Here is a 22,891-nt window from a genome sequence, read left to right as displayed (position 1 = left end):
TAGAGCTGGAAACCCTGTGGCCATGTGCCAGCCAGAAAAGCATCTCCAAGAAAATGTGCTGAGTTGGGGGGAGGCGGAGGGCCAGAGCTCAGGGTCCCACACAATAGCTCTTGGCTCCCAGCCCCAGCAGCAGGTGTTGGGAGGGCTAAGAAGGGAGGGAGACAGGCATGTCACAGATGCAAAATCTGGACTGGATTTGAGCCCCCCACATGCTGGGTTCACTGCTTGGCTTTAGGGGTAAAAGGTTGAGGGTTCCCCCTTCTAAGAGTATTCTAGCCACCAATTCTCCTACGATCAGCAGGTCCCCATTGAGGGGAGGCTTATAGAAATAGAGCAGGAGGTAGGGGATCTTGGTGATCAATCGGTACAGCCAATGTCATTTTACAGAAGAGCAAAGTGAGGCTCAGGGAGATGAGTGAGGCTAATGCCAAGGCGACAAAGTCAGACGTGACAGAGACAAGATTGGAAGCTCAACAGCTAGGCGGCTCAGTGCTGGGCTTGGAGTCAGAAGATATGAGTTCAAATTTGGCCTCAGATACTACTTAGCTTGTGTGATCTTGGACAAGTTATTTAACCTCTGCCTACCTCAACTTACTCTTCTATAAAATGGGAGAAATAATTTAAAAAAAAATCCCAGGGTTGTAGTGAGGATCAAATGAGCTCATATTTATAATGTGCCCAGCACAGAGTAGATGCTGTATAAATTCTATTAATACCATTATTATAATTATCATCCTTGTTATTAACACAGATCCTCTGGCTCCAGAATCGGCCAGCCTTCTTTCCTCCAAACCTACCATCCCTCCTCCTGACTTTCCCATTGTCCCACCTCTTGATGCCCAGAATTAATATCTCTTAGACGGATAGATTTCTAAATCTTAGACAGATTTTCGGGGAGTTCATTTGGTTCTCAATACCAAAGGCTTTTGCTGTCCCTCACTTTGAGGCAGTTCAGTGTCAGGTACAATGGAGAAAGCCCTGGGACTGGAATCAAGAAGACTCGTCTCTTTGTCAACCTTAGACACTTACTAGTCCTATCACCGTGTCTGCCTCAGTTTCCTCATCTGTGAAATGAGCCGGAGAAGGAAATGGAAAACCATTCCACTCTCTCTCCCAGGAAAACCTCATGAATAGTCAGACACAACTCAACAACAATGAATTAAGGGCATGACTCCAAGGACAGCCAGGTAACACAGTGGATAGAGTACTGAACCTAGATTCATCTTCCAGAGTTCATATCTGGCCTTAGAAACTAGCTGTGTGACCCTGGGAAAGTCATTTTACCCTCTTTGTCTCAGTTTCCTCATCTGTAAAATCATCTTGAGAAGGAAATGGCCAACCACCCTAATATCTTTGCCAACACCACCAAGACTGAACAACAACAAAATCCCTCACTTCTCCTCACCACAAGGATCTTGCTTGTCCATCATAAATGATAAACAGCCATGATGGAGAGCCCACTCAGCTTCACTTTGGTCAGGCTTCCAAAACCACTAATTGCCAGTTGGCTTGTCCACTCAGTAGTGCCAAGCTCTAACTGTGTCACCCAATTCCTGAACAGAGCATCATCTCCTGAACCACCAAGAGATAGACAGATCCCGTGAGGTTTTCCTCTCCTTCCTGATCACACTGCTCCCCACCAGAATATGAGATCCTTTCCCATCCTCCCATATTTTCCCCAGAAATGGCTTTCTATGTCATTTTAAAAACTCTTCCCTTCTGTCTTAGAATTGATATTATATTGAATATCAGTTCCAAGGCAGAAGAGCAGTAAGGGCTAGGCAATGGGGGTTAAGTGACAAACAGCTAGGAAGTGTCTGAGACTAGATTTGAACCCAAGACCTCTTATCTCTCAGCCTGGCTCTCTATCCACTAAGGCACCCAGCCACCCCTCTCCATCCTCTCATATACACTTTTGTTGCTGTTGTTCAGTCACGTCTGACTCTTCATGACCCTGTAAACCAGAACGTGACAATGCTGTCCATGTGGCTTTCATAGGGCCATTTTCTTCTCAGGTGGATTAAGGTAAACAGGGTCACACAGCCAGATTGAAGCTGCAGGCCGAGCACAGTGCTCTTTGAAAGAGAAGTTCCGTGAGGGCAGGGCCTTCTTTCTTTCCCTTTTTCTGGTCTCAGTGTCTCCAGCGTCTAGCTCCATGCTCTGTTGGGTGGCCGCATGACTGCTAGAGAATTGAGATGCTCTCCCTCTTATCTGAGAGCTTCCTCTCCTCTGACTCCTTATCTGGGCCCTCCCACAGCCATCCACCAATAACGCAAGTTGGTCTGGCCTCTGCTCTCCCAGGCCCCCGTTTTCTTCTCTGAGAAGGAGGCAGAGGGCTTGGGAAGATTGCTAAAGAGCCTCCTGGGTGTGGGGGAGAGGGGGAAGGAATTTGAAACCTTCCTGTCTCTTCTGCATGCCACGCTCTTGCAAGTGTGTTATTGTCTCCGGGGCTATTTATCTCTGTTAGGGCTGTTGCCATAAATAGTATGATAAAAAAAAAAAAAGCCATTTCAGTGAGTCAATGAGATAAAGACTCCAGTCAAGAGCTCACTTTGGAGCTATCTTACAGATTCACTTAAACCTCAATAATTCTTTTCTTTGACAGCATTCATATTTAGATCCATTATGTGCCAGAAAAGGGAAGGAGGAGGGGACCTTGGGGGGAGGGCGATGATGGGGAGGGAGTTGGGGTGGAATCTGCTGCATAAAATGTGGGGAAGTGCTAACCTCCGAGGGTTCTGTCCTACTCAGCATGAGGGCCCTGGGCTCCCGGGGCTTAGAGCCAGGAGAGGACGAGCAGAAGATGCAGAGATGGAAAGGATCTCAGAGCTCAGAGCCCCCAGCCCAGCCCTGACCTGGGAGGAAATTAGGGCCCAGAGAGGAGGCAAGAGTCCAGGGGAAACAGATACACAGGCCCTGGAAAGAGCTATAGCCCTCAGACAGAGGGAGCCCCAGCCGCCATCTCTCCTCTGTCCCTTTGTGCGCAAGAAGCTCTCCCCCAAATTATCCCGTGCCAGCTCCAAAGAAAGAAGCCACAGACGGACCAAAGATAGGGAGATGGCCTGAAGGAGCCTACAAAGGGATAGAGATAAGAGCAATTAAACACAAACCCCTTACCTTCTGTCCTACTATCAGTTCTAAGACAGAAGAGCAGCAAGGGCTACATGACGGGGATGAAGTGACTTGCCCAGGGTCACACAGCTAAGAAATAGCAGAGGCCAGATTTGAACTACCTCTAGATCTAGTATTCTATCCACTGGGCTACCTAACTGCCTCTTATTAGAGCAATTCCAAAATTCCTTCAGGAAATAATAAAAACAGGCTGGTATCAACTGTAAGCCGAGGTCCCTGGGCTCCCTTTCAGCTCTGAATCCTACATACAATATGCATAGCATATACACAATATAATAAATACATACGATAATAATAATACCTCATCTAAGCCTCATAACAACCCTCAGGTGGCGCCATTATTAACCTAGCCTCATTTTCTAGATAAGGAAACGGAGAAGATATTTTCTACTCTCTAGATAAGGAGAGTAGATTGACTTGCCCAGTCATAACAAATCAAGATTCCATCCCAGAGCTTTCTATCTAGAAGGCCAGGCGCACTCTTCCCACTTGGCCCTGACAACAGCAGACATCTAAGAAGGGCATCCAAAGCCTGGACCACCTTGCCAGCTTCTCTGGACCCAAAGCTAAGAACGAAAGAGCCCCTTCCTTCTTCTATTCTACCGTCCACCCGCAGTCCCTTAGTCCAGCTTTGTAGGACGTGATCCATCACGGAGTTCTCAGCAGAGTCAGAACTTGAGAACAGAATTCTGAAACAAGAGGACTCTCAACAAGCCCCCCAAAGACTGGCCACTGGGAGGAAATTCACTACGTCCTGGCTGGCTGCTCAATGCATCTTTGGATGGTCGTCATTGTCAGAATGACAGCGGGGTAGCTAGGTGGCACAGTGGATAGAGACTCACCTTCCTGAGTTCAAATCTGGCCTCGGACACTTATTAGCTATTTAATCTTGGGCAAGTCACTTCACCCTGTTTGACTCAGTTTCCTTATCTGTAAAATGAGCTGGAGCAAGGAAATGGCAATTCACTCCAATATCTTTGCCTAGGAAACCCTAAATGGGGTCCAGAATAGTCACACCTATATGATTGGGGGTTTGGGTTTTAAAAGATTACTTATTATAAAAATGAACACTATGGAAACATGTAAAATCCAGTGGAATTGCTTGTCAGCTATGGGAGAGGGGAAGGAGACAACATGAATCATTTAACTTTGGAAAATTTGTTCCTGGAATAAAATAAAGAAAATTTTTTTAAAAATGGTCCGCACATGACTGAAAATGACCAAACAACAACAGTTAAGAGATTTTTGGAAAAAAAATATCAAGTTAATATATCTTTTTTTTTTTACCATCCAAATTGGTTAACAGTCTTTAGACAAAACCTCAGTTTTATAAGATCACATATTTAGAACTAGAAAGAGAAACAGAAATCAGTTTTACAGATGAGGAAACTGAGGCACTAAGGTTAAGTGACTCACCATTGGTCACATAGCTAGTAAATGCCCAAGGTGAGATTGAGCCAAAGTCTTTGTGACTCTGTGTCCAGAGCTCCATCCACCATGCTATCTAGCTGCCTCATCAGAATCATTCTTGAAAGTTTCCTATCCGTTTTTCAGAGGATGACTTGGGATCTCACCTTTTCGTGCCTTAATTAAATCCCTTTTGCTGCTTATTGAATCCATTTCCATTTGGCTAATGAGTTTAGTGTCCAGGAGTCACTCTCTTACACAGCCTCCAAAGAGAGTCCTTCGCCCGGGGAGGGGAGAAGAGGAGGGAAAAATAAAAAACAACAGAGAAAGATTTGATTGGACAGATTGGACAGTAACAGCCCCCGCGTCCCTCAGCCTGCCCAAAGGAAAATGAGAACCCTGTCCCTTCTGTCCCTTGGTGTGTGCTGTAGGTGCTCCCGGAGGGACAAATGCCAGAGGGCCCGGGAAGCTAACAGGTTTGCTGCCTCTATCAGCCAGTGCATGAGCCTCCAGGTCAAGCCCAGCAGCATCTCCGTCTCTGAACACAGCCGCCTGGTAAGTACCCAAACCGAGTGAGAGGAGGGAGAGGATGCGCGTCTATGTCAAAAGCCATCATAGATGACTGTAGACGAAATCTTATTTTAAACCCACTGGCAGAGCTTTCTATTTAAAGGAACTCTATAGTGAATCCAGTGTTTGTTTTGTTGTGTTTTATAGACGTGAACACTCGCTCTCGACCCTCCCCCAAAGCCCAGTGCTTCTATTTTTTTATTTGTGACTTTTTTTATCTTCTGGATTTCACAAAGTGACGTAGGCCTCCCCTATGTGCCCAAACCATCTCTATCCACTGTCTGAGGTTCCCCATAACACTGCTTCTGCCCCTCCATCGGCATCAATCATGAGGTGCTTCTGGAGCTACTTGAAGGTGGAGGTCAATTAATCCCAGGCCTGTGCGAACTGAAGATAGAGAATCCTTTAGCCGCCTGTCAAGCGCAGCCCCAAATACTCCATGTCCTTGGGCCCTGCCCTGTCGCCCAGTTTCAGCAGATTTTTATGAGCACCTCTGAATGTTAACTGGCTAATGAACCAGCCACGATTTCAGTTTCTCCGTCTCTATAAAGAGGTCTGTCCTCCACAGGACAAGGTTGGGGGATGAGAGGGGAGGAAAGAGCGATCTTCTGAAGGCAACCAACCTAGAATAGAAATTGAGGAGCAAAGTAACTGATGGGGTGCCGGGAAATACTATCCATCAAACAATGTACATTGAGTAAGCACCTACTATGTGTTGGGTGCTGGGCTAGGGAGCTGGAAGATACGGTATGCCTTGGAAGCTTTCTGTATAACGTCTCCAGGCCTCAGTTTCCCCAACTCTCGAATGAAGGACTTTAAGAAGTAGATCTCTGAGGCCCTCTCTAGCTAGGGTGGTTTATGATCTATGGCCTAAGAAACTCTAGCCAGGTCTGGATGATTGCATCCCAAACTTCTTTTATGAAATTTATTCCAGTTTCTTCTCTACTTAGCCCTCAGCTTTTAGTAGTTATTATTAAAAATCAGAGTGAATAGGGCAGCTAGATAGCACTGTGGATAGAGCACAAATTCAAATCTAACCTCAGACACTTCCCAGCTCTGTGATCCTTGCCTAGCCCTTGCCACTCTTCTGCTTAGAGCTGATACTAAGACAGAAGAGAAGGGTTTTTGGTTTTTTTTTTAAATCAGAGTGAACCCATGTAAACTTGTGTTTCTTTTATTCCTCCTGTCCCCAATCCTCACCAACCTTTTTGGGTGGGGAGCCACTCCTAAACTGGGAAATGGCTAAGAGATGAAGCCAGAGGAACAGAGAAGAAACGAGAATCCTGGGTAACTGACCAGCTTGGTCATTTGCCTTTGATAATTAGCACGTTAGAGGAGGAGAATTCACCACGTCACCTAAATCTGGAGAAACCATGGGGGATGCAGCCTGAATCAAAGGGCTGAGCTCTTGACTCAGTTTCAAAATTGCCCTGTCCATCTACCCTCCTCAAAGCCTCAGTGATTCCTGGGAACAGACAGGCTGGCCTCATGAGGGAAAAAAAATGGGTTAGTCTCTGCCTTATCACCTAATCATACTTGACCTGCATTGTTATGATCAAAGAACGCCAGACCTGAAAGGAACCTGCAAGGTCCTGTGCTGTATGAAGCGGTGATTATTCCACCCTCATCTTTGTATCTCAGTGCTTGATTCTTGGTCGGCATTTAATAAATGCCTATTGAGTAATTGATTGAACTAGTCCAAAACCCACTTTTTACAGAAAAGGAAATTAAGGCTCAATTTCACTAAATATGAATCAAGGAATTAGTGATGGTGAGAACTTGAACCCAGCTCTCTTGATTCCCCTCCTAATGCACATTTAACAATAACATACAATGTGCATTCTAATTTCTGAGGCTCTTTTCCAGCAGAATATACACTCCACAAGAATGGGATGGTTCCATTATTGCCTTTGTATCCTCAGAACCTAGTGTAGAAAGCCCTAAGTACATTTTTGTTGGATTGAATTGAGTTAAATTGAATTTTCTTCTCCTTCAGCTCAGCCTGACCGTCAGTGATGCCCCAGACCTGTCTGCAGGTGTTACCTGTGCTTTTGGGAACCTGACAGAGGTAGAAGGGCAGGTGGCAGGAAACCAGGTGATCTGTGCCTCTCCTGGGGTCAAGGATGTCCCTGCCATCCCTCTGGATCAAGGTAAGAGGAGGTCTATGACTGGAGGAGGCCCCCAGCAAGGAGAAAAGGCAGCCATGAGAAAGGAAGGGTGCTAGGCTGAGCATTTTTGCTTCAAGCCCTTCCTGAACTGAGGATCCTCTTCCCCCTGAGGGCCAGAAATAAGGCAGGCTCTGAGATCTACCATTTTACCATTTGTGTGCTCGGGGTTATTGTGGCTCAAAGAATATGGAGTCACATCTACTGAGTCTCCTCTGTAGACCTACTGGATGCCTTAGGATGTGAAACTCTCACTAGGTGATTTTACCTCAACCTAGACCAAGAGATTCTAGAAGATATGGTCAAGCCCTCTTTCAAGTGAGGCAGAATTTGGATAGATAGTATTTTCCCCTCTCAATTATTTTTAAAGTTTTAAATATATTTTGAAGTTACTTATCTGCTTATGTGGTATTTCTCTAAGTAGAACGTAAACTTCCTGAAAGTAACTATTACTTTTTTTGTCTTTGTATCCCCAGCACCTACTGTAATACCTGTTACATAGTAGGTACTTAATTGATTTTTAATTGAATGGAATGGAATGGAATTATCTTTCTTAGAATCAGTAGCAGAAAAAAGGAAGTTTTGAAGTGTGATGTAAGCTTAGGGCTCCAGCTGATTAGCAAACACCTAGGAAATTTGAGAATTCATTCCCCAAACTCCCATTTATTCTTCCTCATAATCTCTAGGGTTTCACCACTTGTGAACACATAGGTGAAGAAAAAATCTTAGTGCCTAAGAGGCTTGGCTATCATCTAAACTTAACCCAAAGGAGGGAATCCTATCCCAAGTTGTATCATCTTCCTCAATTAATGGCTTCACTAATCACTTGAACCTTTGTCAGTCTGACAACAGGATTCTAATTCTGGCTGGTCTTAAATCCAGTGTCAGAGCCCAAACCATTGCCACCTTGCAGAAGCTAATCATTTGAGTATCCATCCGTTTCTCTTTCCCTTTGTCTTTCTCCCTGCTGCCAACATGAAATTAGGCAGTATTTATTTACATGGAAAAGCAAGTATCTGTCTGTCTGTAAGTATTCCTGCATGTGTTAAAAAATGCACAAAAAATCAGAAGGTTTAAAAGTTATCTGATCAATACAGAGCTAGCCAGATATAAACTCACAGATCAAACCCCTAGGATTTCCTCCTAACCCATATTTGAAGAGCCTTCTTCTCCCCCAACCATCTATCAGAATGCCTGTTTGTTCACTCTTTTCTTCTTTCTTTTCTAGACTGGTTTGGGCTGGAACTACAACTAAGGTCTAAGGAGACAGGAAAGATGTTCGTCAGCACTGAGTTCAAGTTTTACAACTGCAGTGCCCACCAATTGTAAGCATGATTTATCCCTCTGCCACCACTTCCACCCTCTCCTCAACCCCAGGTCCCAAAAGCATCTACCCCAATCCTCACACAGGATCTTAGCTCTCAAAATCAGAGATCTCCATTCAGAGATTCAGCCCCTAGTAAAAGGCTGCATTCCTGACTCGCTTGCAGACAAAAACCTTACAATAATCATCATGGCATGAATATAGCACTTTAAAATTTTCAGAGTTTTTTAGACATCTCATTTGATCCTTACAACCAAGATGAGAGGTGCTAACCCAACCAATTGGAAAATGAGGAAACCAAGGCTGAAAGAATTTAGAGAATTGCGAAGATCCCACAACTAAGAAATTTTTAAAGATTCGAACTCAAGTCTTCCTTTTTCAAGTCCTGAATCACTATCTGTTAGGCTAATAGGATTTGAATATAATTTGTATATTTGACAAAAGAAATAGAGGCTGGGAACCCTGGAAACTAAAGACCATCTAGTACAATCCAAACCTAAAGGATAAAAATAGCAGCTTATATTTTTATAACATTTTAAGTTATCCAAAGTGATTTACATGTATTATCTCTTTTGATTTTCATAGTAACTCTGTGGGATCAGGGCTTTTGTTGTTCCCATTTTACAGATGAGGAAATTGGGGCTCAGAAAGGTAAACTACTTTGCTGAAGGTCACATAGTCAGGATATATCTGAAGTGAGATTCAAACCCAAGTTTTTCTGACTGCTCTATTAATGCCCCTACCGAATCCTCTTTAGAGTTTCCAGAAAGTGATTATCCATATTTTGTTTGAGGCTTTCCAATGAGGGGAAATTTATTACCCCCAAGAAACTCTGTTCTGCTCTTGAATAGCTCTAGTTATTAGGAGAGAGGAAGTACAGCATAATGGGTAGCAAGACAGAAAGATGCGAGATCAGGTCCTACCTCTGACACAATGCTAAGTGACCCTGAGTAAATTAAATTAATCATTTTTTTCTGGATAACACAATCTTCTTAGTACCCACAGGTGGCTGTCTAACCCTTTTAAACTGCAAAGTGGGGCTGACCCCTATTGGTACTAGGAATTCCCTATACCACAGCAATCATAAATCTGGTTCAAAAATTATTGGAAAGGTTTTCCTTATTGTTGAACTTAAATTTGCCTCATATCCCCATTATATCCCCACTGGCCTCTCGCCACCTGGGCAATAAAAGGGAGAGTTGAAAGCCATATACTACAGTGACCCTGGTGGGGTCCAAGGTCTTGGGGTCAAGGCAGCAAAAGTTACCCATTTATAGACACAGAGGGTGAGAGGAGAGCAGCTTTGGAAGATGGAGACGGTGGTGTGCAAATTAATGGGGGCATTAGAAGGGTGCCATATTTTGGTCAATGACACATGTAAAATCCAGTGGAATTGTTCGTTGGCTTTGGGAGGGCAGAGGGAGGAGGGGAGGGAAAGAACATGATTCATGTGACCATGGAAAAATATCCTTAATTAATTAATTTAATTAATTAAAAAGAAGAGGAAGAAGAAGGGTGCCATATGCATTTGAAGTTAGAAGAGGCTCCAAGCCAGAAAGGACTGCAATTCAGATCAGTACCCATGAAGTAAAGAAGGGGGACAGGAGGACAGATCTGAGGCAGCGCAGATGAAATAAAAGAAGCTGGAGAGAAGGGGGCATGCTCTCTGGGCCCTCCTTCCTTCAGCGTTCCTGGGAGGAAATGGAGAAAGGGCCCCTAGGCTGGTCTAAATGCGGCCTGGTTGATGGATCCAAGATCCTCGCGGGGCTTTAGCATAACCTGATGGTGCCCCCAAGCTGTGTGATTCTGTAACTGTACACAAAAGCTGGGAACCTGTCTCTAGTGAGAGGCCTAGCCAGAAGGGACAGGCATGAAGGATGTGCCTTTGCACCGAGTTTCTCCTGAATGAACCCTCTCTGGGAAAAGCTCTAATTCTCCTCTTGCAGGCTCTTGTGCATTTGGCTCCAAGGAGGGGTCACACGGATGTGTCTTTGGCTTCACAGAAAGGGGCAAGGAGCCAGTGGCGCTGGGCGTTCAGCGGGGAGGGTAGATGGGAGACACTGAGCCCCAGGAATAACACACCCTCTGCTACCTGGCGCAGGCCACACGAGGCCTGGGCAAGCGGCAGGACACGCTGGAGATGTAGTTGTAGGTCGCAGGCTGGGGAATGGAGTGGAGAAGGACAACACTAACTCAAAACAAAGGGTTTTCTGAGAGGAAAGAAATATTAGATATAATTACATTATTATAGATAATAATAAAAGATGACATTTATATGGCACTTTACAATTTCAGAGCTTTGTGTACGTTAATATATAATATACTATTTTTATTAGATTATTACCTAATATATAGCTAATATATAATATGGTGAGGGGAGAGGAAGGAAGGAGAAAGGAAGGGAAGAAGAGAGGAGAAAATTCAAATAAATAGCTAAATAACCCATCCCCCCTTTGATTTTTCCACCTAGTTCTGCATTTACATTTTTTAGAATGAGGTCACTAGAGGGGACAGCTAGGTGGCTCAGTGGATTGAGAGCCAGGACTAGAGGCAGATTTCCCAGCTGTGTGACCCTGGGCAAGTCACTTGACCCCCTCTTCTGCCTTAGGACCAATACACAGTATTGATTCTAAGATGGAAGGTAAGGGTTTTTTAAAAAAAAAGAATAAGGCCACTAGAGAGAAGCACCCATGGGGAACCCCAATAATTTATAGTTTGGCTTGTCCTGGAAAAGGAGAGAGCCAGAATATTAGGTTAACTAAGGTAGGCCTGGGGGAGCAAGAGAGCCAATAGAAGGATCTAAAATGGGGTCAGGCTTCCCAATAACCCCACCCCCCCTGTTCTTGCCAATCTTGCTTTTTGGAAACTTAAGCATCTTGAGCCTACAACCTCTTCATACTATTTCCCAAAGCCCAGCACCATCTAAGCAGTGGTACCGATCTCAAATAGAAACAATCCTGCACATTGTCTATTGCTACCCTGATGACAGTTTCTGTTCTGCCAAGATGGCTATTAATCCTTCTTGTGGGGCAGAGAACTAGAACCTGAGCCAACCTCTCCCACCCCCACCCCCTCCAAAATGCACTGTTTGTGACAACATCCTTCTGTGATGTCACTGCTTTCTGTCTCTCTGGTTGCTGTAGCAATAGGGATGCTGTCACGGTAGACAGGGATGCAGTAGAAACCAGGGGGAGGCCTTGACAGCAGGAATCTCCTTTTGCTCCCAGGCACATTCTTCTTCCCGTAGGAAAAAAGAATACTTGATTTAGAACTGAAGAACCGAGGTTCAAATTCAAGCCCTACCGCCTACTACTTATGGGACGTAGCCTTTTCTAGGCACAATCCTCATCTATTAGATGAAGGAATTGTACTGATGACCTGTACTGACCCACGTGCTCTAAATCCAGGCTCCCATGATATTTCCATCCCAGAATTCATGATTAAACAACAAGGATTCAAGAAGCTTTGGAAAGCCATTCTGTCTAATATTTGAATGGACACATAACAAACAACAAACAACCTGAGATTCAGAGACTGTTTTGCTTCAGGTCACACAGCCAGAAAGAACCTCAGAAGTCGTCTAGTTTGCTTCTAGGCCTGATATCCATGAATCTCCTCCACAATATTCCTGAGAAATGGTCATCACCCTCTGTTTAGCCACCTTCTGTGACAGGGAACTCAACTTTCCAGGTCTTCCTGACTCCAAGACAAGAAAGCCCTTTCTATTTTTGTACTGCTCTATCAGGAAGTTTTTCCTTATTCTGAGCTGAAATCCATCTCCCTGAAACTTAAGGGTTTTTAATTTTTTTTTCATAAAAACCTAGTGTTTCTACACCTCCCTTCACAGGTGAATTCATTAGTTCTCTAGAGCCGGGGCTAAGAACTCTCAGATCTCTATCTAGCATGTATCTAAATTCTAGCATAGTTTCCTGATATCCTGAGAGCAAGATCCTGTTGGATCTGATAATATATCATTTGCCTTTGGTCAAGGGACTAAAAGACATTGGTCAATAGAGATAAAGCAAATCCAAAAGTAGACCTGAAAGAACTTGAATGAAAGACTTCAGCATCTTTATTAAATACTCTTATGTCATTTTTTCCCCTTGAGGAATACCCATCTGTGAGTATTTACTCTAAGCAGAAATTCTGCAACCAGTCGTCTAAGCAGTGGTGCCAAACTCAAATAGAAACAATCCTGCATGTTGTTTTAGAAAACCACAAATTAACATTATCTACATCTTACTGTATTTTAACTAATTTTTTTTTAACATTTACTAATTACATTTTAATCTGGTTTAGGCAGCACTTGAGTTGTAGGCTTGCAAGCAACTAGTAGACCATGAGATTGACATAAGGGGTAAAGGGGCACCCACAAACGGTAGGCAGGTTTGGGCATTATGGGAAAACTAAGTTGAAGTTTTACTAAGCTAACATGGCAGCTGATACAGGGGGTCACTGCTTGAGTCATCCTGCTCCTGATTCTTGGTAGTAATATGGTCCCCACAAGATGGCACTAGACTATGGACCCAACTCTATGACAAGGAGCCAGCCCTGAAACTTAAGCATCATTGACTTAAGTCACCTTCTAGAAGCTTCAGTGACCTTAACCACTTTCCAAAGTTCTCCAATCATCAAATCCCAATTTGAAGCCCAAAGTCTCCTCCACTCTCTTGGCTGGAGGATAGAGAACTGGCCTCGGAGCCAGGAAGATCTGAGTCTTGAATTCTGCCTTAGACCCTGTCTATCTGTGTAACTCTGGGCAAGTCATTTAGCCTCTAGGATCTGGATCTACCCTTTTCCCAATACATGTATACATATGTGTGTATGAGTGGGTGTGCATACATGTATATAGAACTTTTAGGCAACGAGGTGATACAGTGAATAGAGCACTAAACTTGGAGTCAGGAGGACCTGAGTTCAAATTCAGCCTCAGACATTTTCTAGCTATGCGACTCTAGGAAATTCACTTAGTCACCCTGTGCCTCAGTTTACCCATTTGTAAAATGAAAATAATTATAGTACCTATCTCCCAGAGTTTGTTGTGAGGAGAAAATATTTGTAGCATTCTTAGCAAACCTTAAAACACTATAAAAAGGCTAGCTAAAATATAAATTTAGTACTGGTTTCCAGCAACCTCTTCTTTTCTTTCTGACTCTTTTCTGCCTACTTACTCACAGTCGAGTTTTCTCAGATTCATATACAAATAAAAAGTGAAAATATAAATTGGCACGTCTAGATTTGGAGTCTGAGGATCATATTCTTAAGGGTGGAAGGAACTTAGTCAAATTCCCTCATCTGGGGCGTGGGGGTAAGTAAGGAAACTAGGAACCAGCCATAGATGTTAAATAATTTGACCAAGGCCATTCAGGTGGTCCTAGGACAGGGTCATAGATTCAGAGCTAGAAAGAACCTCAGAGGCTCCTAAGTGCAAGCCCCTTATTTTGCATTTGGGCAAACTGAGACCCAGAGAGATTAAGTGATTTGCCCAGGTTTAGGGTCTACAGTATATTTAAGCCCAAATTTTCCTGACTCTACCTGCAATACTGCAGAAGGGAGATAAAACTTCTGTTTCCCATTCTCTCCTAGACAGGTTAGTGGGAAGGACAATTAAATGGAGGTACCTGACCCACCCCATCCCCAGATCCATTTTAGCAATGGACTACTCTCCCTTCATACACATCATCTTCAAGAAATCTATGCCATCTTCAAGAAATACCAAAAGAGGGAGCAGCTGGATGGCTCAGTCGATTTAGAGTCAGACCTAGAGATGAGAGGTCCTGGGTTCAAATCTGGCCTCAGACACTTCCTAGCTGTGTGACCCTGGGCAAGTCACTTAACCCCTATTGCCTAGCCCTTACTGCTCTTCTCCTTTGGAACCCAATACACAGTATTGAGTCTAAGATAAGGTAAGGGGTTAAAAAAAGAAATACCAAAAGAAGAGTGGTGATTTTGTCTGTTATTTGTCAAAGAAGCCAATATGTCAAGCTAAATTCTTATCTTTTTTTCTTGAGGACTACATGACACACACTCTGATTGTACTTGTTGGGTCTTAGATTCTTGAAGAAGAACAAGAGAGTCTGCTGGCTACTACCTTCTCCCCATAGTCTAATATCCCCCAATTTTCTGAGACAAGTATTACCCCTAAAAATTAATATTAAAAAGCCTTTACCCCTTGAGAACAATGCCTTTTATTTTATATATTGTTGCTTCTTAAAATGTTTTCACGGATACTATCTTATGTGATCCTCACAAAAATATCATGAGATTAATTTATTGTCCCCATTTTACATATAAGGAAATTGAGAACTCAGGTTATAATAATAGCTAGGGCTTATATGGTACTTTAAGATTTGCAAAGCACCTTATATATGTTATCTTACTTGAGTCTCACAAGTGATGAAAACTCTTTTGAGGAAAGTGACAGTATTATCCCCATTTTAAAGATGAGGAAACTAAGGCAAACAGAAGTCAAATGATTTGCCCAGGGTCACATAGCTAGTAACTGCCTCAGAGAGGATGTGAACCCCTGTCTTCCTGACTCCAGGTCCAGAACCTTGACATCTACCTGTCTGGTCAAATAACTAATAGGCAGAAGATGCAATAAAGGGTTCTCTCCTAGCTACTTCCAAATCTTTTTCCTCTCTCCTCTGCCCTCATACCTGTTTAATTGCTAAAGGCACTGAATGAATGAACCACCTTTCCTTATTCTGACTTGCCTTACTCTGTAGTGATGGGAACTCATTATAAGAGCTTTAAATGAAAAATTGATGGTTCCCATAGCTACAAGTTGTCCCTATCATCCTCTTAAAGGGTTGGGAAAAGTAGGTGACCCTAGTTTCTCAGTGTTCTAGGAGTGACTCAGGTCTTAACTTTCTCTCTCTCTCTCTCTCTCTCTCTCTCCCCTCTCTCTCTCTCTCTCTCTCTCTCTCTCTCTCTCTCTCTCTCTCTCTCTCTCTCTCTCTCTCTCTCTCTCTCTTCTCTCTCTCTCTCTCTCTCTCTCTCTCTCTCTCTCTCTCTCTCTCTCTCTCTCTCTCTCTCTCTCTCTCTCTCCCCCCTCTCTCTCTGATTCTGTCTGTTTCTCTATTGTGGATTCTCTCTCTCTCTCTCTCCCTCTCTCCCTCCCTCCCTCTCTCTCCTTCCCTCTGCCTCTCTCCCCCTCTCTCTCTCCTTCTCTCCCTCCCTTTCCCCTCTCTCTCCCTCTCCCTCCCTCTCTCCTTTCCTTCCCCCCCACTCCCTCCTTTCCTCCATCCATGCAGGTGCCTGTCCTGTGTCAACAGTGCCTTCCGCTGCCATTGGTGCAAATATCGAAACCTCTGTACCCATGACCCCACGACTTGTTCCTTCCAAGAAGGCCGTATCAATATTTCTGAGGTAAGGTGGGCAGAAATTAAACATGGGCTTGGTGATAAACATTCAACAGTCATTTCTCAGGTGGTAAAGGGAAGGCATACATGATACACTCAGGTTTAAATTGTGCATTATTACGATTTTCTCCATCACTTTCTTAAGTTTAGTCAATCAACAAAATAATAAATCAAGCCCTGATTTGTAACATTTGCCACTTTCCAAAGTATAACTGCCCATTCTGAAAATTTGACAACCGGCTTTCACGATGCAGTTCAAGCAAACTCAGTACATCCCTGGTTTTATAGAATTCTTGTGGAGTCTGAATGGCCTTGCCCATTCTCATATGGTCATCTGTAGACTCTTTCATGCCATCTCCCTGACTTTGGTCTATCTATGACATCTTTCTTTGGAGTGGGCAAGTGAAACAGGTTCCAAAGTCCATCTGAGAAACTCCAAAAATCCTTACAAGGCAAATATATGTCACAGTTCCCCATTGAGGCCGTTACTCTATCCCTTTGAGAATTATCTGTCCAAATATCCAAGGGATTGAAGGCAAAGGTTTGGAGAAGACATGCATGGACAGCCAATCAGATACCTTGTACTAGAATGTCAAAGAATGGCCTTGGTTCACTGTTCTAGGAGGAGAAAAGTCACTTTGAGACTGGCTAAACAAAAGCTCTACTTCAATTTTTAAAAAGTCTTCTCTTTCTCAATCTTTCATATCAAGGTCCTTTTTACTGATAAAAGATTGTGATTTTTTAAACACCTAATACATTATTGGGGACTTTCTTCTATCCCTTCAAACATTATCCATCCAAATATCCAAGCAGTTGAAGGCAAAGCCATCCATGGACAGCCAATCAAATACCCAGGACTAGAATGTCAAAGAATGGCCTTCATTCATTCTGTTCTTTGAGGAGAAAAGTCACTTTGAGACTGGCTAAACATAAGTTCTATTTCCAATTGTTAAAGAACTATCTTACTTCTCGTTCTTGATCGTTCATACCAAGGTCCCCTTTACTGATAACATTTTATGATTATTTTCACTCTAATACATTATTTATTCTCATACATTAGAATATCCTATACCCTGATACACGCACAGGTGGCAGCCCATTGGAGGAAGAGAATGGATCGTAGCCAGGGGAGAGTGCCAGGTCTTGCTCAAAGTCTCATTTCGTTATCTAGTAAACATCCCATCCATGATGCCTGACCTGCCTTTGTTATCAACACGGTGAAATGCCAAGTTGCTTATCTTCCCGATAAATATTTCAGGTCAATGAATATTGATTGACGCTGGCTTGCTGGGCATATTTCGAGAGCCTGAGGATAGTATAACTAGCTGGGCCTGTTTCCTTTTTTGGTCCTAATGTATTTTGCACTCCAGAACAGCAGGATTTGAGTTTCAAAGACCACAGATGTCTAATCCAGACCAATGTATGTGAACGTCTAAATGCTTTTGTCCCTTTAATTCTGTCTTTGATGAAAAATAACATGAATGGAAAGTGGTCCATTCGTTTGGATGAAATCACTGTACCTGAACCAGACCCCTGCTGGTGGCGGCATGGTTGAGGTTTCAAGGGAACGAGAGTTGTAGGAGATGGATAGGGGAGTCTGGTGGCATGCATACATTTTGCCCTTAGCCGAAAAACAGTTCAGGACGTGTGATGCATTGATTAGGGACGTTGGTGGCTTTCCTGGGGAGGCAGAATCCCCGGGGAGCACAGTCTGAATTCCCCTGTTTTCTTTACTTCTGACCTTGATCAGTTCTTAGCACCTTACATTTTTACATTCATCACTTCCAGGCTGGTAAATGGGGCTGCCATCATTGTGAGAGAGAAAGGATAATGATCTGTCATCACAAAGAGTCAGCCAGTAAGAATTTATTAAGCGCTCACTACTGTGCCAAACGTGGTACAAGCACAGGGCTCACAGAGAAAAGAACAAACAGTCCCTGACCTCAAGGAGCTCATGTTTTAATGGGAGAAACAAACATGAAAATAAGTAGGTATACACAAGAGAGAGAGAGAGAGAGAATAGATGGAAGGTAATCTCAGAAAGAAGCTCACCGGCAGCTGGAAAATCTGGGAAAGACGTCCAACAGAAGGTAGGATTGGAGCTGAGTCTTGAAGGGAGCCAGGAAAACTTAAGAGGTAGATGGAGGTGAGGGGCAGAGCACAGGAGGCATGGGGGGCTGCTAGGACAAAGGCATGGAGATGGGAGACAGCAAGTAGTTGGCCTCCCCATCACTACGTGTCATGGCCTGGCATTGTTCAGAAGTCTCAATCTATTGGTGCCTTGGTATTTGAAACTTCTTTCATCTTCCTGAATATGGTAGCTAGTTCTAACATGGAATGGGCAAGTCATATCAAGCTCCTCAGCCTCCGTTTTTTTTTTTTAAACCCTTACCTTCCATCTTGGAGTCAATACTGTGTATTGGCTCCAAGGCAGAAGAGTGGTAAGGGCTAGGCAATGGGGGTCAAGTGACTTGCCCAGGGTCACACAGCTGGGAAGTATCTGAGGCCAGATTTGAACCTAGGACCTCCCGTCTCTAGGCCTGGCTCTCAATCCACTGAGCTACCCAGCTTCCTCCTTTCAGCCTCAGTTTTAACATCTATAAAATGAGGGCACTAGAAGATCCTTCCCAGCTCTGAATCTGTGATCCTGTCCTTCTAATAACTAAAAGAGGATTGGGAACCACCTTGCACAAGACCACATGACCCTTCCAGATCTTCAGAATATGGTCAATAGCGTGGAATTCACTGTAGGGTGAAATTATTCCCAATACAGTAGAAAGAGTCCTAGAATCAAGATCTGAGTTTGAATTGACTTTGCTATTTACCCCATCGATTATGGATAAGTTGCTTCCCTTCTATAAGCCTCAGTTTCCACATCTTTAATTGAAGGTTTTGTTCTTTGTACTTCTGGATCTTATAAAAGAATCCCCATATCAGTAAGTCAGTCAATAAACATTCCCTAAGCACCTATTTTGTGGCAAACATTGTGCTGTATGCTAGGGATATAAAAGCAAAAATGGCAGTCCCGGCTGGCAGGGATATTTCCACTGTGGTCCCAATAAGAGGTACGTGACTATTGTACTCCCTCTGACGCTGAAATAGACATCAGAGGCCATCCTAGCTAACTCCCTCACTTTGGAGATGAGGAAGCTGAGGCCCAGCAGAGTCAAGTAACTTGTCTGTGGTCATACACGTTGAGTCAAAAAATATTAGCTTTAGAAAAAAACCTTAGAGATCTCTTATCCAACTTCCTCACACTTCACAGGCGAGGAAACAAAGGCTCAGAGGAACGAAGGGACGGTTCCAGTGAAAAACATCCAAAGCAATTGCCGCATTCTTTCCCAATGGCCATGCTTCTGCCCTGGACAGTTACTGAGTATTTCTTCCAGTCCTGGGTTCCTATGAATCAGCTTCCAGGCAGGAGCTGGACTTCTGCCCCATCGGTAGGGAGAGAGACTTCCCAATGAGATAAACAGTAGGCCAGGCAGACCCCGTAGCTCAAGCTGCCAGAGAGGGAGGAAACGAGAAACTGAAGGCCCAGATTCAGGGAATCAACCAAAACCGTGTCTTGAGAGTAAACGGGGAAGAGGTTTGGCTGCCAGCTGGAGCCAGGTGGATGGGGAGGCAGGTGAGTTCTGCAGGGCCAGAGGGACCAGCCCAAAAAAGTCTGAAAGTTTTCTTTGTAAGATGGGCCCAGGAGAGCGCCCAGGGGGCCGAGGGGGAGGCCCCTGAAATGCTGATCTAGACGAGAAAGGGCAGCTGTTTCTCCTTCTCCTGGGGAGCTCCCCCACTCAGTAAAGGAGAAACCTGAGGCCAAACTTGAAAATGACCTGCAGCTGGAGAGATGCTGGGATGAGGGTAACACAAAGCAAGACAAATAAACTCACAGCCCGGGTGTGGAGCCTGGCAGGGCTCCGGCACAGAGCGGCTAATTGGAAACAGGCCCGACCTCCCTCACGCAGTTTACATGAAATCTGCCCCTCTCGCCCTCAGACAGGCCCCAGAGCTGGCACCCCAAGAAGCTTTCTGAGCCCCCCTCTCCCGGATCCAGGGGATCCCCAGAAAGCCCTGGGACAGATTCAGGGGCTTCCTGCCTTGCTGGAGTTACTCTTCCATCTTCCCCTCCCTTCTCTTCCCCCCATGCTCTCTGCTTCTGGGGGTTGGGTGGCTTCGAGTAGAGCTGTCCACTCAGTGTGGGCCCTTTGCCCATGAAGGCAGAGTGGGAGACTGCTATTTACTGACCCTGCCCTTCTAAAGGGAAATGAGAGAAAAGAAAAGCCCAGCCCCTGACTTTGCTACAGGTTATCAGGGAAGTGGTTAGCAATCACATCCTAAAAAATGACCGCTTCCACTCTAGATGAGAGCCATCACGTTTCCTTTCCCTGCAAGCCCCAGCTCCTGGGGCCATTGCTTTCTGCCAGAGCCCCAGAGAGGCAGGAGGATATGCCCCAGGGAGATGTGGACTTCCACAGGGCTTGTAGGGGAAATTCTTCAGACACTGAGTCTTCAATTCCATTCTGTGTGTCCAGTCAGAGTGCTTAGAAGGAAGAATCATGAAACCAAAGTTCATTAATACCCATTTATCCAGTTCAACCCAATGCAATCAAGTTTTATTCAGCATCCATTTATAGTGTTTACTACATGCAAGAGGAGGCATAAAGAGGTGAAGAGGATAAAGAACTGCCCTTGGAGATGGGAAGACCCAAAGTCCTGCCCCTGGCACGCAGTGGCTCTGTTACCCTGGGCAAGTCATGCTCTGGGTGCCCGCAGGTCAATCTCTACGATTAAAAGCTATCAAGGTCCAGAGAAAGAACTGTTGGAGTTTGATGGGTGCAGATCAAAGCATACTATTCTTCTCATCAGTGTATTTAAGGTTTTATTTTGGGGTTTGGGTCATATATGAGTGTGCTCTTACAACCAGTTTTGAAGTGTTTTGCATGATAATAAAAACTTTTTTCATGTCATTTAACTGAAAAAAGTTCTAAAGAAGGTTTTAACTGAAAAAAAGTTCTAAAGAAGGTCCCCCTAGAAAAAGGTGCTTAGCATGGGAGAAGAAAGAGAGGGAAGGGATGAGAGTAACTCCTAGAAGGCAGGAAGCAGCCTAATCTGCCCCCAGCGCTTCCTCAGGATTCCCTTTATCCTGAGGAGGGGGAGTCACCGAGCTTCTTGAGGTTCCAGCTCTAGGGCCTATCTGAGGGTGGGAGGAGAGATTTCATGTACACTGCATGAGGGAAGTTGGGTCTGTTTCCACTTAACTCTCTCACATTCTTCAAACTGTAAAATGAGGAGATTGAACCCAATAGCTTCTAAAATCCTTGCCAGCTCTCAGTTTGTCCATCTGTAAAATGGTGAAACTGATAGAATTTACATCACCATGTTATTCCCCCTTCCTTCTCTCACCAAAAAGAAAAAGAAAGGGAAAAGTTAGGAAATCTACTAGACTCTTTCAAAGAATTTGGACAAGGGGGCAACCAGGTGGCTCAGGGGATCCAGAGCCAGGTGAAGAGACGGGAGTTCAAATCTGGCCTCAGACACTTCCCAGCTGGGTGACCCTGGACAAGTCACTTGACCCCCAGTGCTTAGCCCTGACCACTCTTCTTTCCTGGAACCAATACACAGTATTGATTCTAAGACAGAAGAAAACCATTTTTAAAAAATAAAATAAAATAAAATACGAAATTGGGCTTCTGGGGCTGTGCAGATGACGGTCCCTCTCCCACTTGTACATCCAGCAGCCCTGGAGAGGAGACCCTGCAAGGGAACCCCTCCTGGCTCCAGCTGGGTCCAGCCTCTGACACCATGTTAACACTCGAGGGCTGTAGGTGTGCAAACGGCTTTTAACTTTAAAAGCTCATCTCCCTCCATGGCTAAACCAGGCCTAGCGTGATGTAGATACATAAATATCTTCTTTACACCCTGTCCCAGGGGAGAGATAGAACTAAATAAATCCGATTAGCTTCCCAGGATGGCGGCTCCGCTCCCCCTTTGAAGTCCAGTGGGTGAAGATAATGCCATTTCCACATAGAAGTCGATTCACCACGCTGAAGTGTCCCCAGTTCAGGGAGCTGATGGAGGGGAGCTGAAAGGGGCTGAGCCCCCGGGCAGCCGTCTTTGGGACCATCACCTTCCCCAGAGACCTTTGGGCCATCCCCAGTGGAAACACCAGCTGGAGAATGAGTTAGTGAGGCGAGGGTCTGTCTAAAGGCGGGTGGCTCAGGGGATTGGGAACCAGGACGATCCTCCCTTCCCTTCCCTTCCCTTCCCTTCCTCTCTTCTCTCAAGCTAAGCATCTGCTCCTAGAGGGAACCTTCTTTATAATTTTTTTTTCCAGTTAAAAAACTATAGCAACAAGACAAGACTAGAGACAGGGTCAAATCTGGCCTCAGATACTTCCTAGCTGCGTGACCCTGGGCAAGTCACTTAACCCCCGTTGCCTAGCCCTTACTACTATTCTGCCTTAGAATTGATAGTAAGACCAAAGTTAAGGGTTTAAGGATTTTTTTTTAAACCTACCTCTTCGAATGCAAATCAGCAATTGTTCTATGACTTAAAGTTACATTTAATATCAGAGACTAGACTTGAACCCATACCCTGGTGTCTCAGAGCTTTGCCCTCTGTCCTCTATACCAGTGGTGTCAAACTCAACTAGAAAGGAGGATCATTAACACTGTTCATAAAGATCCCTGCAAGAACATATTGATGTAGTTTTACAATGCAGTATTCTGTTTTATTGTATTTTTATTTATTTTGCTAAATGTTTCCCAATTACATTGTTATCTGGTTCAGGCACCACTCTGGAGTGTTTGTGGAGGCGTAATTGGCTCTTCTATACTCTACCCACCATGTTGCCTCTCAGGCTAAGCTTATGGAGAAGAATTAGGTTCTCCAGGGAAGATATGCCCCAACTCCTCACAAATGGAGATTGGTCA

At 44.4% G+C, this 22,891-nt stretch overlaps 1 protein-coding gene across 1 annotated transcript in view; it reads left to right on the top strand.

The window, feature by feature from the left end:
- PLXNA2 (plexin A2) overlaps positions 1-22,891 on the top strand; it is a 345,165-nt gene that overhangs the window by 228,996 nt on the left and 93,278 nt on the right. The window contains exons 6-9 of the mRNA XM_056815875.1: positions 4,971-5,094; positions 7,106-7,259; positions 8,503-8,599; positions 15,855-15,969. Of these exons, the coding sequence (XP_056671853.1) occupies positions 4,971-5,094; positions 7,106-7,259; positions 8,503-8,599; positions 15,855-15,969 (490 nt within the window). The remainder of the gene's footprint in view (positions 1-4,970; positions 5,095-7,105; positions 7,260-8,502; positions 8,600-15,854; positions 15,970-22,891) is intronic.

This window comes from Monodelphis domestica, chromosome 2 (genome assembly GCF_027887165.1).
Source record: "Monodelphis domestica isolate mMonDom1 chromosome 2, mMonDom1.pri, whole genome shotgun sequence".
NCBI lineage: Eukaryota > Metazoa > Chordata > Mammalia > Didelphimorphia > Didelphidae > Monodelphis > Monodelphis domestica.
This window is presented reverse-complemented; position numbering and strand designations above follow the sequence as displayed.